Source organism: Trichosurus vulpecula, chromosome 9, assembly GCF_011100635.1.
Source record: "Trichosurus vulpecula isolate mTriVul1 chromosome 9, mTriVul1.pri, whole genome shotgun sequence".
Classification (NCBI taxonomy): domain Eukaryota; kingdom Metazoa; phylum Chordata; class Mammalia; order Diprotodontia; family Phalangeridae; genus Trichosurus; species Trichosurus vulpecula.
In genome coordinates this window covers 181205094-181226226 of record NC_050581.1, presented here as the reverse complement: position 1 = coordinate 181226226, position 21133 = coordinate 181205094, and the positions used below count along the sequence as shown (strand labels likewise).

General features: G+C 40.9%; 1 protein-coding gene across 2 annotated transcripts in view; it reads left to right on the top strand.

Moving 5' to 3' along the window:
• Positions 1–21133, top strand: part of PTPRG (protein tyrosine phosphatase receptor type G) — an 813122-nt gene that overhangs the window by 578607 nt on the left and 213382 nt on the right. For both annotated transcript variants that reach the window (XM_036737740.1, XM_036737741.1), the window contains exon 6: positions 14697–14763. In XM_036737740.1, coding sequence (XP_036593635.1) covers positions 14697–14763 — 67 coding nt within the window. The remainder of the gene's footprint in view (positions 1–14696; positions 14764–21133) is intronic.

The window sequence follows — 21133 nt, the reverse complement described above, 5'->3', positions numbered from 1 at the left end:
AAGAGACATAAGGAGACCTAGGAACATAGTATCTGGCTTCCATCAAGTTCCAATTAAAATCCCACCTTCCACGAGAAGCCTTTCCCAATCTGCTTAATGCTAGTGCCTTCCCTCTCTGATTATCTCCAAATTACCTTGTATACAGCTAAGCTATTAGAGCTTAAAACTGCCCTAAAACTTTTGGGACATGCTGTCTATCTTGTTTGTATATGGTCCTTGGCATTTTCTCTTCCCATTAGACTGTGAATTCTTTGAGCATAGAAACCACTTTTTTTTTACACCTTTCTTTGTATCTTCTATGCTTAGCACAGTGCCTGGCACATAGTAGGCCCTTAATAAATTCTTGTTGACCTGGTGCCATTTAATGTAAAGATCTATACATTAGTGTATGGTTACCGTATAGCATTAGTAGAAACATTGGAGGAAATGAAATGACTTTGTCCAAGATCACACTGTCAGTAAGCCTCAGAGGTGAGATTTAAATCCATATTGTCCAACTGTAAAGCCAGTGCTTTTTCTACTGTACTGATAATGTTGGTGTCTAAAGACAGAGATCTTTGCTGTAAGCTAAACATATCATAGCAGGTAGACAAGATGATTTCTCAGGTCTCTCCTAATTCTGAGTTCCCGTGACTCCATAATTCTTTGATTGACCTTCATTGCAAATTGGTGATGTGATTCAAAAGCCTCATTTGACCTCTTACCCTACTTGAGACTGAATAATAATATACAGCGTTCATATAAGGCTCACTGTATTTGCCTTCTACATAACCAAAGAACTTTTTCTTTAGAGACTGGTTATCTGGAAGCAGGACCCACTGACCACTCTGAAGAGTAAAGTTCCTGATTTTTTTTTTCTTTTACTGAGAACCTTTGCTTATTCCCTTCCTTTTCTTCCTCCTTCCCACCTCCCCCTTCATTCCCACTCCACGTTGTTCTGTTTTGGGCACAATGACTATGCACACCCGAGTCGTGTTTTAAGTCTGACTCCCAGCACCAAACTAAAATAGATCCATCTGGGTCGTTGCGTAAGGAGTTGATTATTTACAGCTTATTGCCAGTGGCGGTTTTCATAAGATAGGCTTCATCCTGATAAAATGTTACCCCCCAGTGGGCCGTTTTTCCAGCTGAACTGCTGGACGGATGGAAAGATCTGGCACACTGTTGCTTAAGTAAGTAGACTGCATGCCCGATAAAGAAAAATCATATTATTTTCTCAAAGGACAGAAAGTGGGCACAGTGAAGCAAAAATTGCTAGGAATAAACTTTCCCGATTTTCCATTTCGTTCTGCCACAAATAGCACATTCTATCAATCAGGCTTACTCTAGGAGGATTTTTTTTTGTCTTTCCTCCTTCTTGCAATTTAATTTTGTCCTCTGGAGCTTAGGTGTTTTGTTTTAAACAGTCTTGAACTTCTCATTTCTTATTAATAAACATGTTCTCCTTTGAGAAGTATTCATCCTCTAGCTATACTGCCTTATTAGAAAGGTGGTGCCCTAATTTATAAATTTATAGTTGTTTTATCTTAAATAATCTTTTGTTTTGTGAAAACAATTCTACCTAATGGCCTTAATTCAGAGACAACCTGAATAATGTTTTTATAAAAGCAATTTTCTTTGTGTCATTTTGTTATGGGATGAAGTCCAAAGTTTCACAGAGTTAACACGTTTATTTTGAAAGGTACTCATGGAGGAGTGTGATTCCCTTCGAGTAGTGAGCAGTGTGGAATAGAGTGCTGTGTGAGGTATTACTCAGTATAGGGAATTGATATTTAATCAGTTGGCAGAGACTACAGTACATGAGCAGGAGTTTCATGGGCCAGAAAAGAAACACAGGGTGGAAATACAGAAAATGTTCTGATGTCTAATTAGATTGCATTTAACTTCTCTGCTCTGAATGCGGAGCACTTGCTGGCAGTGCCAATGCATACACTGGTGCCCTGTCTAGGGAAATCTTTCTTTCATTATCAAAGTCTTATGTTCCGCGTTCCAATTTATTGGTTTTCTATCTTTGTTTAAACATGAAAGCTGCTGCAAATTCTTTGTCCCAGAATTGATTATTGATATGGGTCTGTGCCATTTGGAGTTCACTCATTATATTTTCCACTTTTTTTCTTTCCTTTTTTTTTTTTTAACTTGGAGCTTGTATTCCATATTCAATACTTTCCCGAACTCAGACACACATCATGGCCGTAGACACTCCAGGACACTGACTTGGCGGCGTTTATTCGATAGCACTTTGTTGAATAGCTATTGGGGTACAGTTAGGTAAATGCATCATAACCTTAACGGTTATGATGATTGTTGGGGTACAAATAATACACCAGTCATTATTACAGTTTAGTTCATTACTAATCATGTCTGCATAATGTCTGGACAGTTATTTTGCCTTTCTGGGCTTTAGCTTTCTCCTCTGTAAAATGAGGAGGTGAAACTAGGGGATTTGTAAGTTCCCCTCTGGTTCCAAACCTTTGTTTTCTGTAAAAAACGAAGGGGCTAGAATAGATCGTCTCTAAAGGCCCTTCCGAGGCTGAAATTCTCTATTCTAATGTCCTTTTTCTAAGATTCCTTTTCAGGTCTGATATTCTTCAAGATTTGACTTCTGGGTTAATTCCTAATGAGGAATCCTCTCCTGCTTACCTTGTTTGTGCCCTCTTCCTTTTCAAATTATTTTTTGCATTTACTTTTCTGAGTAACTGCCACATTGCCTCAGTTGAATGTCAACTCCTTGAGGACAGGTTCTGCTTTTTACTTCTGTCTTTGTATCCAGTGCCTAGCACAGAGCCTTCTACATAGTAGGCGCTTAATAAATGTACATTAGATGAATGGATGGTTCTGTGATTCACATAACACAGGGTTTCTTAATTTTTTTGTATAATGTATCCCTATAGCAGTCTGGTAAAGCACACAAATCATTCTCAAAGTCATGTTTTTCAGCATATAAAATAGGTTTCTGTTTTGTTGTTCACTTGTTTCGGTCATTTATGACTCTTTGTGACCGCATTTGGCTTTTCTTGGCAAAGATACTAGACTGGTTTCCTATTCCTTCCTCAGCTCACTTTATAGTTGAAGAAACTGAGGAAAACAGGGTTAAGTGACTTGCCTAAAGTCACACAGCTAATAAGTGTCAAATTTGGTCAAATTTGAACTCAGAAAGATCATTCTTCGTGATTCCAATTCCAGTATTCTATCCACTATGCCACATAGCTGCCCAAAATAAAATATATAGGATTGCAAAGGAAGCCAATTATACTGAAGCATAACTATCAAAATATTTTTAAGACTGGACACACGTATAAAGAAATAAACAGATATAGATAGATGACAAATAGAAATGATGGATTAGATAGAGATGATCAATAATGAATTAGGTGATAGAGATAGAAAAGTGATGTATTAGATGGATAGGTAGGTAGTAGGTAGGTAGATGGCTGGCTGGCAAAATAGATAGACAGGCAGAGAAAGTATTTACTGTGTGTTCCATGCACTTGCATTGGTGATAGCCTTTCCTAGAATTCCCTCCCTCCTGGCTTTTCTGCTTTTCATCGTGTCCCAGCTAAAATTCCAGCTTCCCAAGAAGCCTTCCCTGATCTCCCTTAATGTTAATTCCTTCCATCTAAGATTATCTTCAATCAATCAATATTTATTGTGCACTTACTATGTGCTAGGCACAGTACTAAATACCGGGGATACAAAACAGAAGCACAAGACAGATAGCCCTTGCCCTGAAGGAGCTGATAATCTAATGGGGAAAGAAATTGGTTACATATATATGTGTGTGTGTGTGTGTGTGTGTGTACATATGTGTGTGTATATATGTGTATATATATATATGTGTATATATGTGTATATATGTATCAACATCTACATGTATGTATATTATATATTGTTTGATTTATGATCTTATTTGCATGTTGTCTTCCCCCATTAAACTGGGAACTCCTTGAGAACAGATACCAACTTGTGCTCTTCTCTTCAGATCCCTAATACTTAGGACAGTGCCTGGGATATAGTAAGTGCTTAATAAATGCTGGTTGGTTGATTGGCTGCTGAGCACTGGCGATGCAACTACAAGAAAATGAGATGATCTTCCCTCTTCAAGGAGCTTACAGTCTCATAGGAAAAGACAGAACATGTTGGGGGTGGGGCGGGGGGGGGGTGCTGGTAACTGAGAGGTGGGAGGAGGAAAGGAGGGTACCGCAATGGCATGGCTGTTGTTGAGCTGTCCAGAGTGCTGGGAGTGATCCTGGGCAGGGAATCACCCCTCAGGGGGGATGCTGGGTTTTTCCTCATTGGAGGCAGGATCTAGATGATCATTCATTTATTTTTCTATTTAGCAACATCTATTAAGGACTTCTTACATGCAGGGTAACATGCTAGGTGCCTGGGATAAAGAGACAAAAAGCCTCAAGAAGCTTTTTTTTTGGGGGGGGGGGTGGAGTGTGAAGGGGAGTTAAAAAATCAGTACATAGTTAAGTAACTATAATATCTATTCAAAAATCCATGTAATATATGGCATATACAATTGTTCACAAGAACAGACCCCAAAATCTGAAATAGTTTTAGAGAGAAATTTCTTGGGCCATTTGGTAGAGGAGACTGGGTTACAAAGGGAGTGGCTCTCTCTACCCAGGTTCTGGAGATTTATGTCATATAGGAGTTGAACAAAGATTTCCCACAGAGGAACCCCAAGTAGCAGCTAAGCAATTTTGCTGAGAAGACAACCTGAAAGCAAGGTAGATGTAGATACAAGTAACTGTAACCTAAAACAGGAGCTTGGGTGTACCTCTCAGGAGTTCCTGAGAATGCTTTTGGTGGATCTGGGGCTTAGGGGAATCTCTGACATTAGTAGAGTTACTGGGATCAAGGGACATTCCGAGTGCAGACAACCTTAAATACATAAATTTATACAATATATGTAATTTTTCCTGAACAGTATAATAAACCACTTTTGCCACAATATAAATCCATGCAAAGCAATCAGAGTTAGGTAGGTACTCACACTCTGGAAGGGCCTTCTGTGGGAGGTGATCCTTTATCAGGGGCAGTAATTCTTAGAGATAGTCTTGAGGGGAGAGATTGCCTTCCAGCCATGAGGAACCACTCATCAGTTTTGGTTTTTTTTGTGATTGGGTAATCTTATTCAGCCAAAGTCTGGCCTAAGTGCCTCCTGACATCTCTTCCAGCAGGGAAATAAATCCTTTGACTCTACATTTGCTGTTCCTCCTTCAAGAAAGCAAAGGAGCATGTGATATGTTTTTGAAAGAATTCCACTAAGACTTTAAGCAGCAGTTTTGATGATTTCATGGGAAAAGTTTCTAGAACCTGGAAAATTCCATTACATGGAAAATATCTTTTCCTGATTGGTGGGGGAGAACTGAAGAGTTACCCAACACCATTAAGTTTCTCAGTGATTCCCTAGCTTTCTTCTACTTATCCACTAACCCTTGTGGTTGGCCATCAGGCAGGACCAAGAATATCCGCCCTGCTGCCTTTTGCATCCAACCCACTGCTTCCTATTGTTCTCAAGAATTATTATCAAATCAATGTTATCTTTACTACTGAGACTACTATGATTCTACTTAGAACCTCTGTGATTATGAGTCCCCCCCCTCCTTTTCCCCCTTCTTTCTCTCTCCCTCCCTCTTCCCCCTGTCCCTCTTTCTCTCCCTCCCCTCCCCCTCTCCTCTCTCTCACTTTCCCTCCCTTCCCCCTCCCTCTTCCCCTCTCCTCTTTCTCTACCTCTTTGCCCTCCTCTTGCTCTCTTTTCTTTCTTCCTTTATCTACAACAGCATGTCTAGAACAGAGTTCTTCAGCACCCTAGAAGCCTCAGAATCTTTTGTAAAAGCACTGCCCTAAATATCTACCAATATCCTGGAAATGAAAGAGGCCGAGTTCAAGTTCACTTTTCATGTTCCAGCAGACGTCCCTACTTGAGGAGAAATCAGTGGGCTCTGCTTCCTCCTCTAAGCCTTTGATATTGTTGGGGTTTTTTGTTCATGGCAGCGTTCTTAACAACTGAAAGTGAAAACTGTCCAGGGCCATCAGACGGATTCAGAGATCTGGCCTTCAAGTCACTGAACCTGAAATCAGCTTCTCTGGCCCAAGGCTTCCCGTTTTCTAATATGTTGTTGTTTTTTTTTTTCTTAAATCAAAGGTCAGACAATAGCTGTGTGAAATGGGACGTATTCTAGCCAAAGACTCTGGGTCAGGTTTTGCTGGGGAGAAGCTTTCTTACTTCATTCCAGGGTATTAGCCATGTTCCTTTTGAGCAGACACTAGGGGCCGGAACGCACTGGTCCTCTGAAGACACCATATACTGCTCTAAAGATATCCCCCTGAACTTCCCTGGCCTCTGAGCACAATGCAATAAAGAGACAAAGAGGGAAAAGCCCAGGAGGCTGCTGTGGAAATTCCATTCCAAAGGTGGCCCAGCCTGCCCTACTCCCCCCTGTTTCTCGGCCACTGGAATCCAAGCCAGTGTCCTAGGGAGAGCCTGGGGCAAACAGGTCTACACTCATTGGAGGCTGAGGACAGTTGCATGATCCTGAAAATGAGAAATTGTTTGCCTTCACAATAGCCAAGCCTGGAGCTGGCAGGCAGCACACTGGCCAGGCACAGATCTGCCAATGTGCCTCTGTACTGACCTGCAGGGTACTGGTTTTTCCAGTAATGGACTCCTCCTAAGCCAAGCCTGACAATTAGGCTGTAAATACTCTGGGGAAAGAGGAGGGGTCGGAGGGTGATGTGAGAAAATGTTCAGTATTAAGTAGACCAAGAACACCAGATTTATTTCATCTGTGGCCTTCTCTGGCTATTAATCTAAATCTCCAGAGATGAATAACTCGTGAATTAACTAGTTTCCACTAATGTTATGAATTAACAGTGAGTAGCCCTCTCCATTGCCCTGCTCCATTTGAAGGGGGTTAGGAATCTTATTTGCATTTATAATTTTGTTGCCTTTTTATGTTAATCCCCTCCCACTGCTGAGGAATTAGGAGTTTTCTCATCTACTGATGGAAACTGCTCCCAGGAGTCCTTTCCTGTCAAGTGATGGAAAATGGATGATTATCCAATGGCCTACCCTTCCCCTCTGATAGGAGGAACTCTCATCTCTCCTGTGAGCTCCTTGGGATGAAGTTTTGCATATCTATTAGTTTAACTCTTGGGGTTTGGATCCAAGCAAGCCTCCAGTTCCTAAACTCTAGTAATAGAATTGTAGACAAAATTCCGTATCCCAAAATTATTATTTCTCCAGTTTGATTAAACTGACTTCATTCATTCAACCAAGTATTTATTTATTTGTTTGTTTGTTTACTTGTTTATTTAATCAACCAAGTATTTATTAATCTTCAAATCTGGCAGATACTATGTTAGATGCTAAGGATGTAAAGATGAAAAATAAAGACACCCCCCCCCCCGAGAATGCCTACATTTTACTGCTTAATGGAACTCCTTGCCTCTGTTCATCCTGAGCAGATTTACTGTCCATTGTCTATGAGACAATACTAGGTGCTGAGGGTCCATCCACATTTGATAACTGTTTGCTGTTGTTTTATAACAGACTTAAAACAGTGACAATGAGAAAAGAAGACAAAATGTTGCTGGCACATCAAAGTTCTCCCCTCCAGAAAACAAGATTAAAGCCTTTGTCATAAGGAATGTAATATTTTAGCATTATCACAACAATAAAATGATAGGTTAGACCAGATAACCTTAAGGTACGAAAGAAACAGCTCTGAACTTGGACACATGGGACCTTGGGTGAGTCACAATTTTGGGTCTCAGTTTCCTCACCCATACGTGGAGGAGGTCAGAGTAAAAGCATTCCAATCAATCTTTCAATATTGACTATTTACCAAGCATCCCCCATGTGCCAGGCACTGTGCTAGGCACTGGACAAACAGAAAGAGACAATGTCTGCCTTACTGCTTGCCCCCAGGGAGCTTGTGATCCAATAACAAGAGCTATCGTGTGCATATATAGTGATTTAAGGTTTTCGAAGCACTTTATGATCTCATTCGATCCTTATGGCAGCATGGCTCTCGTTATCCCCATTTAGAAATCAGGGGAGGTTGTGCCTTATCCAGGATCAAACATAATCTTGAGGGAAGATTTGAACTCGGGGATTCATGTCTCCCGCTGAGCCATTTACCTGCAACTGTAGTCGTGCATGTATGATCCAACTTGGAGATTCTGTGAATTCATTCCTTTAGTCCCCGAGGTATGTTCAGTAACACGGACAGTTATACTCTGAATTGAGTCCATAAGCAATTCATTTTTTATGAGTGTGGATCGTGGGCACCACATTTCTGGTTAAGTCAGGACCTTCTAATACCCGTGAGAGCCGATTGTTAAATTTTCAGTGTCAGCACTTATAATTCAACAGCCGGTTAACGCTACAGACTGGAGCTTGATTTATGGTTTTGTTGATTGTCTAGACTTAAGAAAGTGATGGAGAAAAGGTTAATAGCATATATTACACTTAAAAATGTGTCGGGCATACTTTTTTCCCCATGGAGGGCCAGTTGTTAAATTTTTACTAGCGTGCTGCTAGAAGTGGCTGAAGTACTCTTTGCTCTCGGGATACGATTTGACTTCTTAAGCCAAAATCTGGCCTGTGGCGAGTCAAAAGGAAGGAATTATGGGGTCATGTTCAAAATGTCACCCTCGTTCCATGCCCACTCTATTCTGTCAACCTGACCTGCATGCTATTTCCTATTTGGAGCACTCAATCTCCTGTCTTGAGGCCTTTGCATAGGCCATGCCTCATCTGAACAATGGAGGGGTTATAGCAAATGGCCTGAGGTCCGCTCTCTTCTCCCCTCCTTCTTAGAGCATCCCTCGCTTCTTTCAGGGCTCAGCTCAGGTTTCCCTCTGGTCCCACTGTTTGTCCCTTTCCTCCACTACCATGGTTAAGAGCGTAGTCATTCCCCTCCTCAGCAGGCATAAATCCCTTTCACCATGAGAGGATGTTGGCTAGTTGTGGCGTGGAGCATTCTCAGGGAGCAGCTGGTGATAACAGATTCAAGGCATGCAGGTTGTCTTGGCCTTTCTACTTAGCAGATGGCCAGGACTTGATAGATTGAGGAGATTAGGATCCAAGGCGAGGGCCAAATGGGACAATGGACAAGAGAAGTAAATTAGAACATGGCTCTGAGTAAAGGCTCACGTGGCATGAGGATGGCGCCAATGCCACCACTCAACAGTGCCCATCCCTTTGGCTCCACCACTGCTGCATACCCTCCGCAGGAGCAGGCTTCTTTATGCATGGATGCTTGAGGGTCATTGATGAACTTGGAGGATGGAGGCTGCCAGGGTGAAATGGAGGCAATGCCCAGACTCAGGGCATGATTTGAAGAAGAAACTATAGGAATTTAAAGTTCCATATCACTTCACCAAGTACCATCGTTGACCTTTCCCCCTCCTTTGGAATAAAGATATTAACAAAAACAATAACAATTTTATTTGGCTTTTGGGGCCATTCACATCTGGGCTTTTGCTTTCACGGTGAACTCCCAGCGCAAAAGCTCCTTCTACCAATGGGGACTGGCAACTCATTAGTAGCTTTTATTCTCAGAGAGTTGGCTGAGACTTTGATAAATTAAGTGACTAGCTTGTGGTCATGCCACCTGTATAGGACAGCATGTCATGGGTCTGCCCGGGACTTGGAATCATGAAGACCTGTGTTGGAATTCCACTTGTAACACTACCGGTGTGACTCTAAGCAAGTCAGTGACCCTCTCTGAACTATGATGATAGCTACCACCACACAGGGTTTTCATAAACCTTAATGTGCTATATGAGTCAAAAATTATTATAGAATAGTCAAAAATTTATCAGAAAAAAAGACCTTAGGCGATACTTAGTACAATATCCTCATTTTATAGTTGAAGCCTAGAAATGTTGCATGACTCATCCAAGATCACGCCAGTAGCAAAGGACAGAAGTAAGATATGAACCCAACTCCTCTAACTCAAACATCGGTGTTCTATCCCCTATTCTATGCTGATAGTGAGTATAGTGCTCCCTCCCATTTATGACAGCATATAAGTACTTTACATAAATTACTGCATTTATTCCTCAAAGCAACTTGGAGTATGTATTAGAGTCTTGATTTCACCAAGGAAGAAAAAGGACAGCAGTATGGATAAGTCAATAGAATGTCAGACTCGGTCAAGAAAGACCCAGGTTCAGGTTCTGAGACCAATGGATGCACACTATGTAGGCTTGGGCAAATCACATAGCCTCACATTACCATGATCTGCTCTTGTGGAGGAAGATTCCACACTGGTAATTCCCTAAACAAAGAAAATCACGGATCCACCCCATCTCCAAAAAAGTATATATGAACACTTTATATATGTTACCTCATTTAGTCTTCACAACCCTCCCTATATATATATTAATATCCCATCTTACAACTGAAGAAAATTAGTTTCAAAGATATGAAGAAATGACACACCTCAGGTGGATCTTGAGCCCAGGGTTCCTCCCTCTAAATATCATCTGAATTTTTTAAATATATCTCATATACGTGCTTATTAAATGCTTTTCATTCGTTCGTTCCTTCTGGATATTGACCAAAGTTATCCTTTTTTCTTTGTTAAGAAGAACACACAACCATCCCAACTTGGATTCCCCTTGTGTCTTTTGCCCAAAAGTTTATTCTCCTATCAGTCTGACCAACCATGAACAACAGAATGCTCTCGGAGACAAAGGGACTGTTTTGGTTTTGTCGTTATATCCCCAGCACCTTTCAACATGTCTGGAAATAAATGTTTGTGGAAGGAAAGAAGGAAGGAAGAAAGGGAAGGAAAAAAGGTCAGGAAGGAGGGAGAGGGAGAAGGAAGGAGAAGGAAGAATCTGCAAATTTCACTATGCAGAATCGTGTAGTCAGAAGGCTGAGATGCAAGTTTCACAAAGAAGAGAACAGATGGATTGATAAAGGGCCTGTATTCCCCCATCCACTCATTAGGACAGCTCCTCCTCATTCTCCTGCTTAATTCTCAGAGTGAATGAATCATCATTCAGCAGCTCAAACACTTGTGTGTGGCTAGTGGGGTGGGGTGGGGTAGGAAGAGAAATGGGGCAGATGTGTGTGGGCAGTCCATAAGCTACCTTGAGTTTCCAGAAAAGAGAACAAGAGCTTAAGCCCTGTGATATCAGACTCATACTTACTCCCACCATTTTAAAGTATATTAAGCAGTCTAGAGACCAAGCCCCTCAGCCCACTGTGAGAAGGACCTTCTGTCTCCTGCTCTCTCCATTCCTTGATCCAAACTTAAATTGGTATATTTCTTCTTCAGCTGAGAGTTCCAAATGAAGATGTAGAACACCAAGAGGGCATGTTCCACCTTCAGTGAAAACAAGGGGCAGAAAAACCAGAGGAGACACAAAGAACAGTTTTTTTTACAACTTAATATCTTTCTTTTTTGCTAAAATTAATGAATATTTTTAAAAATATTTTAAAGGCTGTAGGTAATTGGCATTACTACACTTCCCTGATGTATATTTTTATCTTAGTTGATGGTTAAATACTCAGTAAAAACAAATTAAAAAAAAGAAAAATGAAACAAGGCATTTTGTTGTTCTATCTCGTGATTCCTTTAAAGCCAGAATGACCAGAGCAAGGGATTTGGCCCAGCTCATTGAATCAGATCATGCCCACACAGAGGACGTGGATTTCCATAACAGCCTTTTTCTCTCTCCGGATGCTGAAAGCCATCCAAATCATCCTCCTCATATACATGAGTCAGAGTTCCTTTTCTCAAGTGGCCAATGCATCTCTGATTAAAACAGTGAATGAAGGGTTCGTATCACACTTCTGCCATGTTGTAAAGCACTGACCAACATACTCTTAAGATCGTTTCTACTACAGTGTCATGGGATCATAGAACTCAAGAAGTACACAGGATAAAGGCAAGAAAAGTCCTTCTTATACATGAAAATAGTCCTCAGCTTTCTGGTACTCTTTCTCCCCTTCTTCTGCTTACCTATTTTGAACTCTACTCGGTGGAGTGAATTGGCAAATAAGGCCCAGTCCAACTCAGCATCAAAACCTAGCAGATGGGGTGAATTGGGGGGGTGGGGGAAGGGGAGGCCATTTTCTACACCTGTTCAGAATTGGGGTCCAGGCAGCTGTGCTTGGAGGCAGCTATGTCTGCATAATCAGGCACAGAGCTCCTCACGCCTGCTTCAATCCGAAATGGAACCTAGATTAGAATGCATGATAATGTTTGTCTTTCTATTGTACCAAATCAAAATGTTCCCTCTTTGTTTTCAGTCGAAGTCAATGGTGCCCAATTGGCGATCCAGCTCTTCCTCAGGAACTCTCTGCGGAAAGAGTCATGGACTGATTTGATCTCAGATTGAAGAATAAAAGTAGCCTGAGATAGGGCAGACTTGTTTTCCTCTTCCCTGTCATAGATGACAGAGGGCCGTCATCAAGGAATCAAGGAGCCTGGGTTCAAATCCCTGATCCTGGGCAGAATCACTTAACTCTCTCTGAGCCTCTTTTTCTTCATCTGTGAAATAAAGATAAGAAATAAATAAAGAAGAAGAGCCCCCTTGGCACAGGAATGTTGTGAGAATTAAATGAGGAAATGCATGTAAAGTGCAAACTTCGACAAACTCTTACAATTGGTATTGGGCAGCTAGGTGGCACAAAGGAATAAGAGTTAGAAAGGGGAGTTAGGAAGACTCAAACTCGGATCCTTAGGTGCTGGCTATCTGTGTGTGACCCTGGGCAAGTCATTTAACCTACTCAGCAAGAAAACAGACTAATAGTATGCTCCCTGAACCTTAGGACTCCATATAAGTGACTACTGTTGTTATTTGTCATTATTCGTGTTCTGGTTTTAAATTTGATAGGGCTCAGTTGGAAATATGCCTTGGCCAAGTCACTGTCTCATTAGTATTCTTTCACGTTTAATGTTTGGTGTCTTTGTCTCCTTTAGGGTAGGGGTTGTTTCATTTTTTCTTTGTATCACCAGCACTAAACACAGTGAATGGTACATGCACAGTAGGCACTAAATATGTGCATATTGATATGTGTGTGTATGTGCATGTGTGTATTTGCGTGTGTGTGTGTGTGTATGTATGTAAACGATACATATAAAGTGACTGCCAGGTAATTTCTACCCCCTCTAGCTGGGTAGCAAGACATCCTAGAACACTGAGGGGATAATCGATCATGATCATGGTCATGATAACCAGGTACGGCTGCTCTGCAGAATGAAAATGCTCCTCTGCAGAAGGTGATACTTAAGCTGAGTCTGAAAGGAAGCCAAGGATTTGAAGAGGTAGATATAAAAAGGGAGGTTATCCCAGGCATGGGGGCCAGCCATTGCAAATCATGGAGACGAGAGATGTCACAACATGTGTGGGGGGATACTAGAAAGTAAACCACTATGGCTGGGCCTTGGGATACATGGAGGGAAGTAATGTGTAAGAAGACTAGAAAGATAGGCAGCAACTATTTTGAGAAGAGCTTTAAATGCCAAAGAGAAGAGTTTTTCCTCTATCCTAGAGATAATAGGGAGCCATTGGAGTTCTGCAAGGGTGACTTGGTCAGTCTTGGGTTTTAGGAAAATCACTTTGGTGATTGTAGTGGGAATAGACTGGAGTGGAAAGGCCTTGAAGACTTTTGCAGTAGTCTAGGCAAGGGTCAGTAAGGACCTGACTTGGGGTGATTACTCTGTGAAGAGCCGGCACAACAGATGTTGTGGAAATAGAGACAGAATTTCACACGTTAAGACGTGTGACGTGAATGGCGGTCAGAGAGTCAAGGATGACCCCAAGGTTGTGAACTTGGGTGATAGAGAAGATGGTGGTGTCCTTAAGAGTGATGCAGAAGTTTAGGAGAGGACCAAGTTGGGGGAAGAAGACAATTAGTAAATTCTCATTGGAGAATGTTGAGTTTGAGGTGACTCCAAAATATCCACTAATTGGTAGTTGATGGTGGAAAACTGGAGCCTGGGGAAGAGACTGAGGCTGGATATATAGAACTGGGAAACATTTGAATAGAGGTCGTAATAGTACCCAAGGGAGCTGATGATGTCTCTAAGTGAGGGTCTATGGAAAGAAAAAAGAAGAAGGCTCAGGACAGAGCCTTGGGGGACATAATGCCGTTAGTGGGCATGAAATGGATGGAGTAAAAAGACTGAGGAGTTAATAAAACATTCAGCAAGTAATAGATTATTCTGATACCTTTTCAATGACTTTTATCTGACAAAGCTTTAAGTATAAACACACACACATACACACATAGAGCTGGAGAAAAATCCCAGGGGCTTTGTTGAGGCTGGGATATTTCTCATTTCACTGTGATTATTATTATTTCCTTGAGGGCAAGGTCCGTCTTTTGTCTTTTTTTGTGTGTGTATGTATATATACATACATATATATATATATATATATATAATTTCTCATGTTGTAGTGTATTCTGGGAATTTTTTTCTTTGGATTCCTTCTATTTTATTACATCATAAATCTCAAACATTTGGTGGGAGCCATCATATACATACATACATGCATATATATTACATACATATATGTGTGTATGTATGTGAGAACTAAGCAGCTTACTTGATAACATCTCCCCACATGACCACCCTCTCTTTAGAAGATTAAACACAGACTGTTGTGTCTGATGCCAGATGAGATTTCACCAATCGTGTGTCCTTTCCATGTAGGTCAGTCAGAGGGACAATCCAGCTCTGGATCCTATCATCCATGGATTGAAGGGTGTCGTCCATCATGGTAAGTAAGATAATTCAACTTTCTTTGGCTGGAAAAAGGAGCAGGGCTGGAATCTCAGCCGAAAGGGATGGGGTCACCCTTCAGAGGACATGTGGAAGCACGGATTTTTCATTCAGTGATGTCTAAGGGCATTAACACCACGATTTCATTGGTAGAAGGTAGACCCATTTGTTAGTCCCCCCTCCCCTCCCGGGCTCAGGCTAACAGGAAGCTATTTGTTTCTTTTCAGACACTGCTTAGGAATGTACTCTTTATCAACTACAGGCCAGGCCCATAGATCATTCCTATTAGTACCAGATACTTCACACCTGATACTTGTCTTACGCTTGTTCTAAAAATACTCTCCTTTCAAGTTTCTGCTCATTTATAAGTTACTTTATTTGTCTTTGACATTTTGGGAGCTGATGCTGAAACCTCCAGCTGATCATATTAATTATCCTTTTTTTCAGCTGATGAGCATCATTAGGGTACTGAAATATGTGTGTGTTTATATACATACATTATATATGTGCATGTATATGGATTTGTGAAGTTAGGGGCAGTTAGGTGTTTCAGTGGATAAAGTGCCAGACCTGGAGTCAGAAAGATCTGAGTTCAAATCCAGCCTCAGAAACTAGTTGTATGAGCCTGGGCAAGTCACCCTCTTTTTGCCTCAATTTCCTCACCTGTAAAATGGGGATGATGATAGCACCTACCTGCAGGGTTGTCGTGAGGATCGAATGTTATAGTAATTGTAAAATACTTAGCATAGTGACTGGCATATAGTATCTATATATATAGTAGCTAGTGCTAGTATTAGTTCTAGTAGTATATGATAGGTGGTTAGGGACTGGACTTGTCATTTCCTTAGTATAGGGAACTCCCTGGTATAGAAACTCCCTCCACCATTGCAGGTCAGCACATTTCTCTGCAATTTATCATTTTAGAAATGCTGAGGTTACGTGATTTTTCCAAAGCCACACAGCTCGTATGTCATGAGTGAGGTACCCTTGTGTTCCTAGTTCCAAGGCTGCCTCTCTATCCACTATGCCAGATAATTCTGCCATATACACATGAAACAACAGGTGTGGTATATATACACATATATCCCTATGAACATATGTGTACATACACACACACAGGCACACACTGGGCTGCTGGCTGTTTTTCCTACATCCACCTTATTATCCCCAAGCTCATTACAGGTGGAGAAGAAAAGATGAATGTATTGTCTCTCTTAGCGGCTGAATTTTATTGGAGGAATTTTCTTGCAACTTTATTATCAGTAATGCATCATTAGCGATGACACCAAGATCCTCTAATTTCAAAAGTACCCTTGTGGCAGCCAGCAGTGGGAGTCTGGGCTTAATGTAATGATTTGCAAAGTTTTAATAATCTAATTAGAATTCCAAAGACATCAACAGAAATGACAGTTAGGTACCACAATAAATCTCCCTTTCCATCTATACTGCTGTGATAAAACATCACACCTTTTCAGAGGATTGTCTTTAGACATTAGCTAACGCCTTCGAGCTTAACCAACATTTTTTTCTTCCTTCTTCTGACTGGTAGTCTAAAACCAGCAGACAGTGTTAGATGGAAACAAATAGCATTAGGAATTAATTGCCCTCTTTTCAGAGTCATATAATGGCAGAAATAAAAAACTGGGGTTAAATGATAACACCCTCAAAAAGCCTACCTTTGAAGAAATCACTCTAGGTTCTCCTTGATTCTGTAAATTCACCTGGACAGCAAGCCTATATCCTGAGCAAGAAGGTAGGTTGGTTTCTACCACAATGGAATCACTGTGTAGGTTTCACTAGAGAATACAGCAGATGTGCAAAAATTTCCTTGGGATACCCCTGAACTGTTATGATTTTGTTGCTTGGTTCTGAAGTCTCTGGCTTTACCTAGTGTTGTTCATATTTTGAGTCTCCCCTATTCCCTAAAACACTCGTGGAATCTACATCGATTCACTGACCACTGTATTGGATTCATATTGAATTCTGGCACTAAATGGAAGGAATTTTCTCAAGATTTTTTTGTGCCTCATTATCTTGGCATCTTTTCTATTTTAAAAACCTCTTGTGAATTCTTCCAGGAAGAGATCTGGCCCTCAACAGCATGGGACACTGATTATCTATCTGCTAACCAATGCTCCATATGAGTGCGTAGGTACAAAATAGTCATTCAGCAAAATTTATTAAGCACCTGCTCTGTACTAGGCATGGTACCTGGCACATAGTAAGCCCTTAATAAATGCCCTTAAAGAGCTATGTTTCTCCTTCAAAAACAATTAATTGTTTGACTGGACTCCTTAGAGGGGAGTAAGAGAGTCAGTATAATGCAACACAAAGAATTCTGGGTTTGGGGGTCATAAGACCTAGATTCAAAGCTAAGTTCTTCCATTTACTACCTTTGTGACCTTGAAAAGGGGTTCCTCTTCCCTGGGCCTCAAATTTCTCATCTACCATCACTCAATCAAAATAAGTAAGCATTTATTAAGAACCTACTGTATACCAGGTGCTGGGGCTACAGTAGTAAGAGATACAGTGTTATGCGAGGAACATGAGCAAGCCCAGTTTGGCTGGACCAAAGTATCTATGGAAAAATGCATAAAGAAACGTGTAATAAAACTAGAAGAGTAGGCTAGAGTCAGGTTATGGAGGGTTTTAAATACCAGACAAATGAGTTTGCATTATATACTTTTAAGCAATAAAAGCTTTTGAATCAGGGGAGTGAGTGGCATGGTCACATCTGTGCTTTAGGAAACGAACTTTGGCAGCTGTGTCTAAAATGGGCGGTTGGTCAGAACCAACTCTCAAGCCTCTGCTAACTCTAAATCTGTTCTCCTATGACTTTGGTCTTTGTTTCTAATCAGCACCCAGCAGTGAAGGCCCCACTGAGATTATGTAACATAAATCTGTAGTGGACGCAGTGGTGTGCTAGAGATAACTCACATAGGCTCAATTGTTAAATTTTAAGTGGTAGCATTTACACCTCAGAAATCAGCAAACACAATAAATCAGGGCTTTTTTTTCCCCCTGGGGAGTTGGTTGTTAAATGTTTGCCATTTTTTTCCTGTAGAGTTGTTTGTTAAATATTTACCAGCAAACTCCTCACTGGACCTATCCACCAATCCCCTGATGTCTTCCTGCTCTATTTAGCAGCATGTGAATAGGAGTCAAAGAAAGGGATAGCTGGAAAACTATGTGAGGTATACAATACAAAAATGAAACACTCTGTGCCCTTATGGGGCTTATATACCAACTAATCACCAAGAGATTAGATCATATCAGCATAGAATTTACACTAGATAAGAATTCAGAAGTTATCCAATCCAACCCTCTTATTCAGAGAGCGAGAAGATTCCTAAGATCACTTCAGCAAACCCATATTTGGCAGAGGAAGGGAAGGAAGGAGAAAATAAAATGACGTGGACAACCTATAAATATTAGATTCCCAAATAGCTGGGAAGAATATAGAAGTAAAAATCAGATTTGCAGATTTGAGAGAAATAGTAGGTCCCTCATCATTCATTTGGCGTCATTATCCTCCGTAGTTTTTGATAGTCTTTCTAAGTTATTTTGTCCTTCCCGAAAGAAATAAATGTTTAAATTGTCCAAATACTGTCCTCAGGAACAGCAAGGATTCTCATTGGAAGTTGGTTAAAGTATCTGGGTTACCTGCTAATTTGATGGAACATAAACAATTATGCCCTTCATAGTGTTCCTGGCTTGGTAATGATGATAGAAAAACTTGCATAGGAAGATCAATACATATTCTGCTGCTGCTGCTCAGTATTAGTCTCGTTTCCTCTGATTCCACTACTGGTATCCTCTAGTCTCAACATCACATTAAAGGGGCTTTTAAAAAAATTGTTTCTAAAAAGGAAGAATTGCATAAAATCCCTAAATTATGATGCACCCCAGCAATTGTGTTCGAGGAGACTTGATAAATTGGGTTTCCAGCATGGCCAGTTCAGTTCCTGCGATCGTGAGGGAGCTCAGTAGCTCCTTTATAAGAGGTAGATTATTGTCCATAGGAATAAAGACAGAGGTGATTGGCAGCTAAGTCTAGTTCCATCCAATTTCCATGGTAACTAAAAGGCCTTACAAATCACCATTTATTCCAGGTGAGTAACTCTCTGGACCGCAGAGATCAGAGCATTTAGATACGACCTAAAGAACCCCAGCCATATGGGGAAATAGAAGGAACCTTGGATTTGAACCCAGGTCTTATGATTCTGTGAACTCACTGGGAAACAGGTCACTTCACCCTCTGTGAGGCTCAGCTTCTTCATCTGACAAATGGGGCTCATAATCCCAGCTCTGCTTATCTCCAAGGGGTGTAAGCCAGCACAAATGAAGTAATGAGGAAGAAAGAACTTTGTAAAAGTATCACATGAATGTAAGGTTTTATTTATTTATTTTAAAAGATTCTGTTTTATTTTGTGTTTACTCAATGAAATATACTCAAGTAGATTTCATTCCCCTCATGCCCTCCTCCTACAGAGAGCCATGCCTTATGGCTCCACACTTCCAAAGTGGAATAATCCTAATAATAGCTCACATCTCTACAACATCTTTTAAGGTTTTCAGAGCACTTTACAAATATTATCTCACTGGAGCTTCACAAAAACCCCAGAAAAGAGGTGAGCAAACTGAGTCAGAAAAAGGTTCAGTGAATTGCCCAGGGTGACAGAGCTAGAAAGTGTCTGAGGCTGGATCTGAACTCAGGTCTCTTCCTGACTCCAGGTTCTATGCTCTAAAAAGTTTAATACAATTGATAAACAGATTGAAGAGATCTTACTTGCGATGCAGTGAATCATGCATCTGGACCCCAACCTCTGTGAAGGAGCTGGGGGACGAGGGTTCTCTCGCACTTCTTTGGGACCACACCTGTTCTTAATCATTTCTCAGCATTCCAGTTAAATTGTTTTGTGATCGTTCCTTCCATTTTTATGTGCATTTGTTCTATTGGCTCTGCTCTCTTCGCTCTGCATCACTTCTCCCGTCTTCCTATGCTTCCCTGAATTCCTCATATTTGCCATTTCTTATAGTACAGTAATATTCCGTTATATTGTTATTAATGGGTCCCAGTTTGTTTAGCCATTCCCCTAATCAATGGGCATCTACTCCGTTTCTAGTTCTTTGCTAACACAAAAAGTGTTGCCATATATGTGGGAATTTATATTTGTGTGTGTGTGTGTGTGTGTGTGTGTATACAGGGAGAGGGAGGAGAGGGAGGGAGGAAGGAAAATGGAGAGGTAAGAGGAGGGATGGAGGGAGAGAATGGGAGAAAGAAAGAGAAAAAAGATAGGGAAAGAGAGGAAAAGAGAGGGAGAGGGAGGGAAAGGGAGCGAGAGAGAATGAGAGAGAAGAAAGGGAGAGAAAGAGGGAGCCCCTCTCGTTTGGTCATTGCCCTCCTTGGTATATAATTCTAGCAGTGGGACCTCTGGTTCGAAGGTATGAATGCTACAGTCACTCTATTGGATCATTTCAAATTGATAAGCCTTTATTTATTGTGTTGCCTGGACTTATGGTGCAGGAAGAATTCTTTTCCTTATTCAGGAAATATTCCTCACCTGCCTCTGTGTTTGTGTATTAGGAATAAAATTATTAAAAAAAAACCTCTGCCTCATAGGCACTTACTTTCTATGTGTAAACAAGATAAATACAAGATGAATAAGAGATATATGCAAAGTATATATTTTGAGTACTTAACATGTAAAGAACAATTGGGGAGGGGGTAAGTGGGAGGTCAGGTCACAGAGGTCACTTGAGCCCAGGCTGGAAGGTCTCAAGATTGATTCAGGAAAAGAAGATCTGGAAGACTGAATTAGCCATTTCCAATCGCTGCTCATCCAGACTTATCCATTATCTTTTAATAACCCCAGGCAAGTGATTTGACACTGAAATGTAGTCAGTCCCAATATCTTTGATCATCTCTAATCAGATATAGAAAGGTATAGACCAAAGGGACCCCATCTTTAAAAGCAAGTTTAAAAAGCATATATATTTTTAAAGCTATGATCTGGTCTTAACTGCTTTCTATTATTTTTAACAATCCCCTCCGCCCTCAAAAGAATGTTTGTCTCCATGTTGCAACAAACTAAAGGACATTAAAACAGCATCCCCCTCCCTCATGTCTATCACTTGAAAATCTAACTTTTATCTTTTTGAAAGGAAATCTTGACAGGATTGACAGATTCATAATATAGCTGCTTGTCTCTCTTCTCCACATCCCACTGCCCAAAAATACTTTCCTTTCCTGCACTGTGGGCCCCTTAGTAAGCAACAAAGACTTTCTCTTTCTTGGGGAGAAGAAGGGATGGGGAGAGAGAGAATCCAAAAGTGTCACAAACTCCCCTAAAAGCTTCTATGGGTGA